This window comes from Rhincodon typus, chromosome 26, assembly GCF_021869965.1.
Source record: "Rhincodon typus isolate 14 chromosome 26, sRhiTyp1.1, whole genome shotgun sequence".
Classification (NCBI taxonomy): Eukaryota; Metazoa; Chordata; class Chondrichthyes; order Orectolobiformes; family Rhincodontidae; genus Rhincodon; species Rhincodon typus.
The window spans coordinates 5,512,641-5,524,922 of NC_063357.1; the positions used below are offsets into that span (position 1 = coordinate 5,512,641).

The following is a 12,282-nucleotide window of genomic DNA, read 5'->3' on the forward strand; positions in this document are numbered from 1 at the left end:
GGATAACGATAAGGATAACGATAAGGATAACGATAAGGATAACGATAGTGTTGGAAGTGGATACAGGTGATGTTGAGGAGGTATTCAAAAAGGATAGGAACCCAATGCAGGTAAGCGATGACAGCAGTGAAGACAGCAAACAAAATAAAAATGTATAGAATCGGGTACAGGCTGCAGAATTTTGGATGATCTGATATTTACATCGTGTGAAGATGAGTGGCTTGCCACTAGTATTCCCTTAAACATTCTTCAGTCCTCTTCTGAAGATGTTTATTCAAGGTTGAATACAACTCAACACGGACTAACAATGCTACTGCACTTAAATGAAATGGTTATTCCTCCTGCATCAGCCCAATGAGTACCAGGAAGCTTATTTCACATCCAGGCCTAACTCTGCAAATGTGATGGTCATATAGTTGAGACGCACATTAGGCATGGCTAACTAATTATTGCTACAATAAAAAATTCAGTGTAACAGCACCTCAGTTACAGCCCCAATCATATTCAATTCTACAGAAATAGCTGTAAATATTTAACCATGAGAGCAAAGCAGGGTCTCATAAGGATTCTTCGCCTCACACCATTACGAACTAACCAGACTATGAATTATTTTGCAGCTAGTAAATTTTGAATCACCCATCTCAAATTTCAGAATGAATGCAATGATAATTTATATCCTTGAATAAGGCTGGCTGCCTTGAAATACACAGATTCTAACAAACAAAGTATCACCTGTATGTTACGTTGAAAAATGTTGCATTCTCTTTTTTGGTTCTCCCTGCCATCGGCATTTTGCCATGTTACAGAATGTATTCCTTATCATAGGGCATTAATCAGGATTGTTCTTGTCTTTAGAGCAGCTATTAATTCTGGACTCTGTTCATCAATCCAACTGTACAAATTAAGTTTTTTTTCTGTCCCATCATTTTAGTTTAACCCAGTTGGACACACTTGACCGCATAAAAGATTTTCCAAGGCTTCCTGGTTGGATTGGGACCTTACCCCAGTTTGGTAGAGAACTTCTCAGCCAAGTTAGTGTATTAATAGAATTATAGCTTCTACTGTCACTGCCATAAAACTTTATGATACGTTGTTCTATATGATCTATGTCTACTATATTCTCTATGTATTAGTTTAAAAAACTTCAAAAGCAAACAAGACAAAAGAGTTGTCTTTTAAAAGTAGCAAAGTCAAATTACTTGTACCACAGAGGATTTGCTGATGTTACCTCCAGATGTCAAATACACAATAATACTGCCAGTATTTTTCTGGCACCTCATGATACAACAATGTTGAATGTTCGTACAAATAGAGTCAACTAATCTCAGAACTGTTATTGTTCCCAGGTCACACAATCATATGGTGGGTGATTAGTTCAAATTCCCTTTTGTATGGATTTCTGGAAAACGTACCATCGCTACAGAGATTGCATCCCCTTCAATATTTTCCAACAGCCTGCGGCCTTGGCCACAGGAAATGATATAATTAAGCAGTTAGACATATTTCTTTCTTTGCGTGCAAAACAAAACTAAGACAAATCCAGACTTTCCAAATTCTCTCCATGTATGTTTCTCTCTAACCCTTCAAGATGATATGACTTTGCTCCTACTAGGTGTCCTCTGGGACCTTATTTTGTTACTCTCACGTGTGAATCGAAGCAGTTAGAGAAATATAAAGCAGAGTCCTTGCTTGTTACCCATTGACTGACTGGTACAAACACATGGGTTGCAACACAGTCCTTTGTCAGGTATCAGCTGTCTCTCCATTAGTCGAACACACCAGATTCAAAAGGTTCTAGATTCAAATTCAATTCCAGAACATAAGCACAAAAATACAGTACTGCACTCCCCATCTGCTCTCTTACTTGGATGTAAAAGATTCCAGAGGACTACTTTGGAAATCAGGTGGAGGGGAGGGGCATGTACTCTTCTAAATATTTATCCAATAACATCCAGACAGAGAGAGAATCTCGAGCTTCCTGCACATATTGGCTGCCATGTTTCCTAACTACTGCAGTGGCAGCACTGCAAGAGTACTTCACTGGCTGTAAAGCACTTTGGTACACCCTGTGGTGGCAAACTGCACTACAGAAATGTAAATATCTCTTCTTTCCCAAAACTCACCACCTTGGCACTCAGATTTGAGGGGCATTTTGTCCCTGGCTGTTAACTATCAGCCATCACTCTCCATGACAAAGCCTTTGCTGATCAGAGTTCACTTGCCAACCAATCTGTACTCCCCCCTCATGCAGTATAGATACCAGTTTTCCCCTTTGAATTGGTTTTCTTTTGAATTGTCCTGATGTGTACAAGACAAAATGTATCTTTCTGCAGCAATACAGAGTTCATCAACTTCCCTAGCTACCACCTCAGGCTGGGTCCAGAAGCAATTAATTTTACAACCAACTGAGCAAAACCACTTACTTCTGCAGTCTTTTCCAACTATACATTGCCACAAATTCTTCCGCTCCTCCAGCACCTCCTTTACTTTTTATCTCATGTTGTCTCTATTCCATCATTGGTATCTCTTCTTACAGCTCTGTGACCCTGTCATATGAAAATTCCAACTTAAAAATTCCCTAACCATACCATTCTGTTTGCAAAAATCTCAATTAAAAAAAAACTTATTCCTTTAATCATGTCGCTGGGCCCCACATCCACTCAGGTGCTTTTTGCATCTTCCTGATATGCGCATTTATTGTTTCCCAACATGACAAACAACTTTACAACATCTTTTGATGCAAGAGGACAGCTTTTGAGACAGAAGCTTTTGAATTGAGCCAGTTACAGCTGGAGGGCAATAACTGACACTGACACCCTTGGTAGGAAAAAAATCTCTGGCAACCCATTTATTGCTTACAAACACCAGAAAAATGTAGAGGCTGGCTTAGATGATGATAGAATTAGGACTTGGCTGTGAAGTCTGCTGACACTTAATACCTAAGCTTTCTCACAATAAATTGCCACTTGGGTGGAAAGGGGCTAGTACCAGTGAAAATGGCTTCCAAATTATAATTAGCATCCTGAAATGGGAGAATAATTGTAAAAAACGACAGTGACATAGCTCATTACTGCATGAATGCCATAAGCCAAGCAGTTACAGAATTTTATTTGGAGACAATTACCATTGACAGAATCAAGAATAAATATTCATGATAAATACAGGGAAAACAGTTGGTGAGGATCTAAGCAATTTAAAACCAACTCCCACCTCCAATTCATCAAATGTCTTGCCTGATCGTCTACCAGTAAACACCTTATTTGGAAAAACCAAGGAAAAGATCACCTATCTACCTTGATCTTGGAAAGCTGTATATGCAACTAGAAATATTCAAAATAAAATCCTTGGTATAACTTGCTGTTGTTATTTGAAGAGAAAACTAGCAAAAGAAAGCCAAAAGATAGGTCTATACGACTGCAAATAAAAGATAATTACTGTAGAAACACCCAAACAATTAATGCACCAAGCAAATGGCTGAGCCATACAGAAAGTCACAGGTTTAACGTCAAGCTATTATCAGCCATGAAGGGACACCAAAGTGCTACAAATGGTATTTTTACTCCTTAGTAGAAGCAGAATCCTGATACTTATCCAATAATTCACAGGGAGTGCCAATACTACATTTGGCATTAGCAGGGTGGTCAGGAAAAAAATAGATCGATGGCAACTCTCCTAATTATATTCCAACAACTTGTGCTAAAAAGGGATCAGACTTGACAATGGTGCTCCAGCAGTTGAACATTTCATGAACGTCAACCACCAGGTATCAAATGTACTTCTACTAAAGATACCAACTGGCAACTTACATTATTGATCCCTTGTTTGGGTACAGTTCCAATCATTTTGGCAAAGGAGATTAGATGAATCAAAACTGCTAGCTAGTATTTGAAGGGATTAAAAAGTAAAAATCAGCAATATCACAATTACTAGAAATAGGTTAAAACTTTGAGTCACTGATATAGTATTTTTGCAGGTAGCTTATTCACTTCAAGCATTTAAAATATTGTGCATAATGTCATATTGCATATAGTGAATAATCTGCAGCTCCAAAGATCTGCACAATACAATATCTTCCATGCTTCAATATTAAAGAAGTTTATGGGGGGAGGCAATGGACTCGTGGTATATCGCTGGACTGTTAATCCAGACACCCAGGTAACATTCTGGGGTCCTGGGTTAGAATCCCATCACAGCAGATGGTGGAATTTGAATTTGAATTCAATAAATGCCTGAAATTAAGATTCTAATGATTACCATGAATCCATTGCCGACTGTCGGAAAAACCCATCTGGTTCACTAATGTCCTTTAGGGAAGGAAACTGCCATCCTTACCTGGTCTGGCCCACATGTGACTCCAGACCCACTACAAAGTGGTTTGCTCAACTGCCTTCTGGCTAATTAGGGATGGCAACACATGCTGGCCTAGCCAGTGACGCCCTCATCCTATGAACGAATTTAAAACAAAACAGATCTGATCCAAAAACACAATGATTTGGCTTCATGATGTAAATATGTAGCCTGCAGATGATGCTTGCCACCTTTGGGGAAAGAGTACAATTAATTACTTGTAAACAACTTTCTTTCACTACTCTCACCTAGCGAGCGACACTTTTACTTAGGCTGGGTACTGGCTGGAGATGAGAAGATGCAGTCAATAACAGAGATTTGAACCATTCAAAAGATTATTCACCTTTCTACATTTTGCAATTCATTTGTTACGAATAGGAATAATTGACAACATATACACAATACATCACAACATTTATTTACATTGAAAACTCAAGCCTTATCTTGTGGGACTCACTTGAGCTTCTTTCCAGCAGCCCACAAGTCTATCATACTTCATCCCGTGTTTCAAATGTGGTGCTTTAGTTTCAGCATGTATTTTAATAGTTTTCAAAATTTATGAATATTCAAATTTGCAAAAGGAATGTCCTGGCATATGTACAGCATGAAAAGACAATGAATGACCTTTTCAAGAAAGAAATTACAGACACAAAGTATATGGATGGGGTCAAAATCCATCCAGGAACATGCTCATTGACCCAAACCTATAACATGTTCCAAGTGTCCAAACAAAAGCAAAATTTCTGAATGCAAAAAATACAAAGAGCAGCATATTATCAAGTTTGACAGCATGTAGGGAGAGGTTAAGGTCAACCCGGTTTCATCCCCTACAAATCTGCAAAATATTTCCAGCAACTTCTGCTTTATATTTCTAATTGCCCAATCACCTCCAATAGAAGCTCCGCTTGATAAAGCATCCTGCCTAGTATTTCATAGAATCATAGAACCTACAGAGTGGAAGCAGGCCATTTGGCCCATCAAGTCCACATCTGCCCTCCAAAGAGCACCCCTCCTGGACCCATACCCCTAATCCTGCATTTCCCATGGCTAATCCATCTAACCTACACATCCTTGGACACTGTGGGGAATTTAACACGGCCAATCCAACTAACCTGCACATCTTTGGATTGTGCAAGGAAACCAGGACACCCTGAGGAAACCCATGCGAACACAAGGAGAACATACAAACTCCACACAGTCACTAAAGGGTGGAATCAAACTTGGGTCCCCAGCCCAGCGAGGCAACAGTGTTAACCAGAAGAAAAAGACTCGGCAAAAACGATATGCTCCAGCATTTATGAAACTCCATTACAAAAGAGTTGAGATGATCCGACATGTCAATAACAGTTAGTGACAAATCATTTCAAAATCTTAAACAAACTTATCTAACCCACACTACAGCGCAGTACTTGAATACTAAATCAGAAATGCTTCCGCCCGACAGATGTCACTGAATTGCTATACTTTTAGCAGTTTCTTTCCCACAATTTCAACAGAGATCCTTCATGCCTAATTAATTTTATGGCAACTTGTTGTGTTTCGCAGTAGACAGAATATTGTTAACATACAGCTTACATTAGGGAGCCACTGTTTGCAAAGTTGCCACTCACTGATGTTCATTTTTCTTTATAACCATCTAACTGTGTATGCAGGCAGTATAAAAGTAGAACATTTTCCATGCTGGATATAATAAATATATTTGCTTTAGTTTGGGAAATGCATTTTAGGCAACTTCCTGTGGAATGTACCAATTACAACAAAGCAGACAGGAGACCTACATAAGGACATTCCCAATAATCTGAATATTCAAATAAAACAAAGAACTGAGGATGCTGGAAATCTGAAACAAAAGCAGAAATTGCTGTAGAAACTCAGCAGGTCTGGCAACAGCCATGGAGAGGAGAGAGAGGCCGGTGACCCTTTTCAGAACTGGAAGCTGCTTTCAGTTTTAGTTGTGTCTAGTTCTTAATTGCCTGTCGGAAATCTCAGATCCAGGAAGATGTACAACTTCCAGCTGCAACAGCTAGCTTTATTTTTCCACCACCTCTCTAATGTTGTTATCCACCCGCGTGTCCAATATACAGGCTTACATAAACCGTGATTTCCTCCAATAAAATATCAAGACCAAAATTACTGTTGGTCCCATCAGTTGGCCTGTCTCCACCTACAGTTAAATTTTTTTATTTCTTTGTTGTGGCAAGACTCCACCACACTCATTGTTGGATTTCAATCTTCCACACACCTCAACCAAAATTCCACCACCAGCTCCTATAAATCATAGCAATTGTTCAGGCTCAGTTGCAATTTTGGTTCTAAACTTGACCTCACACTTTGAGCAGGATACCATTCACTTGGACAAGGGCAGAAAATATTTACGATTATAGGAAGGACAAGTGATTTCAATTACGTGGAGACGAGAGAAATTGATTTTTTTCTTAAAACTAGGAGATTAACTTATTCAAAATTAGCGAAGTTTTAGATAGAATATGTGAAAAAAATGTTTCCACTGGCAGGACATCGGCAACTAGATGACACATATTTAAGATAATTAGCAAAAAAACTGAAGAGATGAGAATTTGTTTTAGACAACAAGTATCAGTGATCTTGAATATACCATTTTTTCAGGCAGCACAAGGAGAAATAGCAACTTTCAAAATGGATTGAGAGATACTCAACATACAGCAATTTGGAAAGGGAATGGCGATAGAGAGCTCATTTAAAATGATTCAGCATAGGCACAATGGGCTGAACGGTCTCCTCTTGCATTGTATCATTCTACAATTTAAGCACCACTCAGTCCTAACGTTGCCAAACTACAAGGGTTCTGGTTCCCAACACTTCCAACTAAAATGTTCATCCTAATGTTGACTCATATTGTTGCTTTGCACTTCAAAGAACCTTCCTTAGCCTTACAAACAGATCCCAAAATTCTTAATCCCTCTAAACTCTGGCATTGCATGTTCCCACATCATCTCTTGTTACATGATGGATGCACATGTTCATAGTCTTCTAAGCTCCACACACAATTTCCTTTGCAAAACCTCCCAACTCAAAAAGATCTCATTGAACACTGGGGAAGGGAGGTGAAAGCACTTGATATCAAGGTAGCATTTGACCAAATGTGGCATCAAGGAGCTCTAGCATAACTAGAGTCAGTGGGAATCAGGAGGATCTCTCTCTACTGAATACAGTCATACCTTGCACAAAGGTTGATGGCTGTAATTGTTGAGGTCAGTTAACTCAGTTCCAGAATATCTCTGCAGGAGATCCTCAAGGGAATAACTTGGGCCTAACATCTTCAACTGCTTCATTAATCCATCACAAGGTCAGAAATGGGGACATTCTCGGATGATTGCACAATGTTCAGTACTTGTGACTCCTCAAATGGTCCATATCCAAAAGTAACAAGATCTGAACAATATCAAGGCTTGGGCTGAAAAGTGGCAAATAACGTTCGCATCACACAAGTACCAGGCAATGTCTCTTTTTGGAGATGGTCAATCTAATCACCGTCCCTTGACATTCAAAGGCATTGCTGAATCCCTCGCTATCAACATCGTTGGGGGTGCCATTGACCAGAAACTGAATTAGTCTAGCCACATAAATACTGTGGCTACAAGAGCAGGTTAAATGAAGGCCAGGAATACTGATGCAAGTACTTCACCATAATTCATACAGCGCATTTCAAGTGTGATAGAATAGTCTCCAGTTGTCTGGATGAATGAAGCTCCAACAGCACTCAAGAAGCTTCACTCTATACAGGACAAAAGTGTTTTTTTTTGAGGGGTGGGGGTACAGTTGTAAAGGATACAGTATCTTGAAAATTCCAAATCGCAATTTAATGCTAATAGCCAAACCTAAAATATTATGTAAATTTATCAGACACCAAAAACACCTCCAAATATTCACCAATATTTGCTGCAAATAGGTGGAAGTTGCAGTGTTTTGTATGTAAACTGTCATCCATGCTGCTAACAGGGCCAGATTCAGCCATGATCACAACTTTCATGCAAATAATGGCAAGAACTAAGGTTCTGTCTAATAAATTGCACTCAAGCACAAATCAGCACCTTCAGAAGAACTTGCAAGGCAGCCAAAACTAACCTTTGTACAAAATGTCATGCAGATATGGATAGCAGAGAACCCAAATTTCAAACGCATGCCTCTAAACAAATTTCTCTACCCCAAGTCAAAATCTGGCTTGAGAAATCTTCATTCCACAACAATAGTATCTTTGCATTGAAAGAAAGCAATACTTTGCAGAGAATTATCCTCAAATAAGAGGCAAACTTCCTACAACTTTGTAATTGAAACCAGATTTACTCAGTCATTAAACCATTCCCATCACATAGTATGAGAACCAGTACAGTTGTAGGCAGAGTTTGCCAGAGTACTAGCAAAAAAAACTGTGCATCTACGCCAAGACTGTATTAGAACAAAGCACTAAAAGGTGTGCAAGAACAGTCAAGGGCAATAGACTGTACATTTATTTCTCCTTCAAAAGCATGTGGCACCTGCTCAATACCTTGAAACAGTGAAACTAGAATTAGGAACTCACCATGCAAGCAATCACAGGTACATTGTCAGTTGCAACACAAGTAGCCAAATTTGTGGATATTTTGCAGCCGAGTTCACATAATATAGACAGGATGGCAAAAAAACAGAAATGACACAGGGAAAACCATTTTTACACATTAGATGGTTAGGGCATCCAGAATGCACTGCTTGAGCCATGTGGCAGAGGCAGTTTTAAACTTGGATCTCTAAAAGAGAAAACTGGATAGTTATTTGAAAACATCTGTAGGGCTCTAGTTTAAAAAAAAAGGCTAGGGAGTGGGACTAATGCAAAGAGCCAACATGGATACAACAGACCAAATTGGGTCCTCCCAAGCTGCAACTGTGCCGTGACTCTATAAATCACACTGGGGTCAGACAGTGCTCATCTTTCTCCAAACTAAATGCCATGCCACATGACAAGTCAGTAGTCCTAAGTATCACAAATGTTATCTTTTACCAGATAAAACTTACAATGGATTTAGGAGAATTATCACAACACTTACTCAATTATTCTGTTCTCAGACAGAACAAATTGATTCAGGAAAAAGGAGTAGATGTACTGTCCAGGCATACCAGGATTAACTTTTCCACTCCACATATTCTCTTAACAGCCCATTCAGCTGCAACACATTCGAGTTTTAATATAGGCACAAAAAGTATGTTTCAGGTATCAGTAATTAAACGTAGCGGGGAGTAATTTAGAAGCTAGCTAGTCAGTTGCAGTTGATAGACAACTCTAATTTTAAACTGGAGTGTACTCAGGGAAGCAATGGGTAATGTGGTCAGCCTCGACAGCCAGATTCTTTGTGGAAGGCAATTTTCTCCTATCTCGAGCCAAGGGGAATCACAGACCTCGGACAGGTGCAACCAGCAATGCCACGTTGCGAGTACAGCAAGATGTTTCAGTATTGAGAAAGGGTTTCTTCAACAAAAATGCTGCATAGATTTCTCCAAATGCAGCAAGGGGAAAAAAGGAAGAGGGCAAGAATCTCGTACGTGATTAAAAAATCTTTCGCGTTTGAGGACAAACGCTCAGTTGTTTGACCCGAAGCTGGGCTGGAAACACACGCACACCTTTGTGAATTTTATCCCGTGTTACTACATCGCATTAAGTAAAAGGCAGTCGAGCGTGGGTTGCTTGTGCGTTCTATAAGGTTTATTTCATGGTTCGAGCTTTCCGCACCTGTCTCTCTCCCTAGGTTTAGCCGCTTCCTTTCCTCGAGCTCCAAGGAACTGCTGCCACGAGCGGGCGCGAGCTCCAGGCGTTCGGTTCCCCACCTGCCAAGGATCGGGGAGGTTCCGAGCGCACCGTGCTACTACTGCTCCTCCCTACTATAACAGGTAGGCCTACATCCTCCTTTAAAGCCGCTCTTCACACCCCCAGCCCGGGCCTCAATCTCCCTCTCGGGCCATTTATTGTTGCTGGGAAGGGAGTGAGTGAGAGTGAAGTGGTCCCCTCTCAGGCTTTCCCTCCCTCCCCTCCGGCCTACTCCACAGGCCTCGCCTTCCCCTGAGGCAGCGACAACACCGGGTTCTCCTCTGCCTCACTGCCCCCACCCAACCGCCCGCCCGCCGCGCCAATTCCCTTTCTTCTCTTTACCCCTTCCAGCTCCTCGTCCGAAACGGCTTCTTCCTGCTGGTACTCGGGATCCAAGTCGATGTCGAACACCCCGGCCATGTCTCCCGCTCGTGTTCGCTCTCGCTCGCTCCGTGCGTCGCTCTCTCGTTTCCCCCTCCCCGGCTTCGCTCCCTCATGGGTTCCACTCGCCCACCATCACTGCCGACGCATGCGCGGCCCGCGGGTTGAGGAGCGCGCTCCCGCTGGCCGGCTCCATTCCCTCCCCTCCCGGGGGAGAACGCGTGCGCGTGCACTACGTGGCGGCGCTCCGTACAGGTTGTGGTAAAAGGGAGTGGCGATCATGCGCAGTCTCAATTAGCCCCCGCTTGGCGCCTGAGTCCGCAGGGTTGAGTGTTGCGCAGGAGCAAACCAGCTCTTTTTCAACTCTGCCTATCGGATTTGACTGACGTTGAAGTGTCTTGGAGCGCCGTGGTAATGTACCTACCTCAGAGGCAGGAGTCACAGGTTCGAGTCTCGCCTGTCAACAGAAGTGTGTTCTAACCTCAGAGGTTGATCAGAAAATATCCTGAAATCCAACACCATCACAGGTTAATCTCTCCACTGAGCTAAGGTTTCTGATAGCCACATTTGAAATGTGCGTTGTTAGCCAAGGCAAAGAGTTTATAAGGGCTAGGAATTCTGAAAAGAAGGGTTACTGGCTGGAACTACGTTTTCACTTCACAGATGTTGCCAGACCTGGTGAGTTTTCCTAGCAATTTCTAGTTATGGCATGAGCATAGAAGATCCAATGTGTGTGGACAAAGTTCCTGATTGCTGACACCACACGATCCGCTCCTGCTTGAGTAAGCAGGTGCCTGGTCTCCAGAAGTTCTTAGCGTGCCAGTAACTTGGGACACTTATTCCTCTACCAGCTGTAGTGCTATTACAGTGAACTGCTCACCAGATTGACCTCTGAAACTTTCTAAATGTGGTATTCCCACTAAGGGGTCCGTATCTGACAGATGGGGGATGTAGAAGGTAGCCTTGCTGATACTTCCTTTGAGGCCCTGGAACTCTCCTCCTCTGAGATCAACTAGTGGTTTCTGGCAGAGCAGGCCATTTCTCTGCCAGGGCCTCAGACATCCCACTGGTACATACAAGAACAAGGAAGAGAAAATCTTGAAGCCAGTGGTTAGAAGTGGTATGTAATGAATTGCACTGACAACGGAGTTAGTGTGAAATAAAAAACAGCATGAATGTCTCAGCATCTCTGCAGGAGTGGTGCTGGTCACTTCCTGTGAGGGACAGGATTCTGTCCTTGGGGCTGAGGAACCTGATGTCGGGCACCTGTTCACATATCTAAGGCCTTTGTGCTAGTGGGTGGCATGGCTGTTAGTGCTGGTGCTGGTGCCGGTGGTCAAAAGGTTGTGTGGTGTCGTGGGCAAATGAGTAGGCACTGCAGAGGCCATGAAGGGTTAGTGACATGGAAGGTTGGGACGGCGGGGGTTGGGGGGAACACGAATCAGTGAGGGAAGATGTTGGAGACAATAGTGAAAGTGTTAGAGCGTGAGCCTTGATGTGAGGTGGGTGCAATAGCAGAGAGTGAGTGAGTGTGAGGTAACAGAAAGAGGAATGTGGCACAAAAACTAGGTTGCTGGAAAAGCTCAGCAGGTCTGGCAGCACCTGTGAAGGAAAAAAAACAGAGTTAACGTTTCGGGTCCGGTGACCCTTCCTCAGAACTGCAGTTACATTAAGAGATAACAAGGTGTAGAGCTGGATGAACACACCAGGCCAAGCAGCATCATAGGAGCAGGAAGGCT

General features: G+C 42.0%; 1 protein-coding gene and 1 long non-coding RNA gene across 2 annotated transcripts in view; one reads left to right on the plus strand and one right to left on the minus strand.

Moving 5' to 3' along the window:
* LOC109911139 (ribosomal protein S6 kinase beta-1-like) overlaps positions 1 to 10,755 on the minus strand; it is a 72,054-nt gene extending 61,299 nt beyond the window's left edge. Inside the window, exon 1 of the mRNA XM_020510401.2 lies at positions 10,505 to 10,755. Within this exon, the coding sequence (XP_020365990.1) occupies positions 10,505 to 10,582 (78 nt within the window). The 5' untranslated portion in view covers positions 10,583 to 10,755. The remainder of the gene's footprint in view (positions 1 to 10,504) is intronic.
* Positions 10,756 to 10,852: 97 nt separating this feature from the next.
* The window catches only part of LOC125486170, a 2,639-nt gene continuing 1,209 nt past the window's right edge, over positions 10,853 to 12,282 (plus strand). Inside the window, exon 1 of the long non-coding RNA XR_007264857.1 lies at positions 10,853 to 11,070. This is a non-coding gene — a long non-coding RNA (uncharacterized LOC125486170). The remainder of the gene's footprint in view (positions 11,071 to 12,282) is intronic.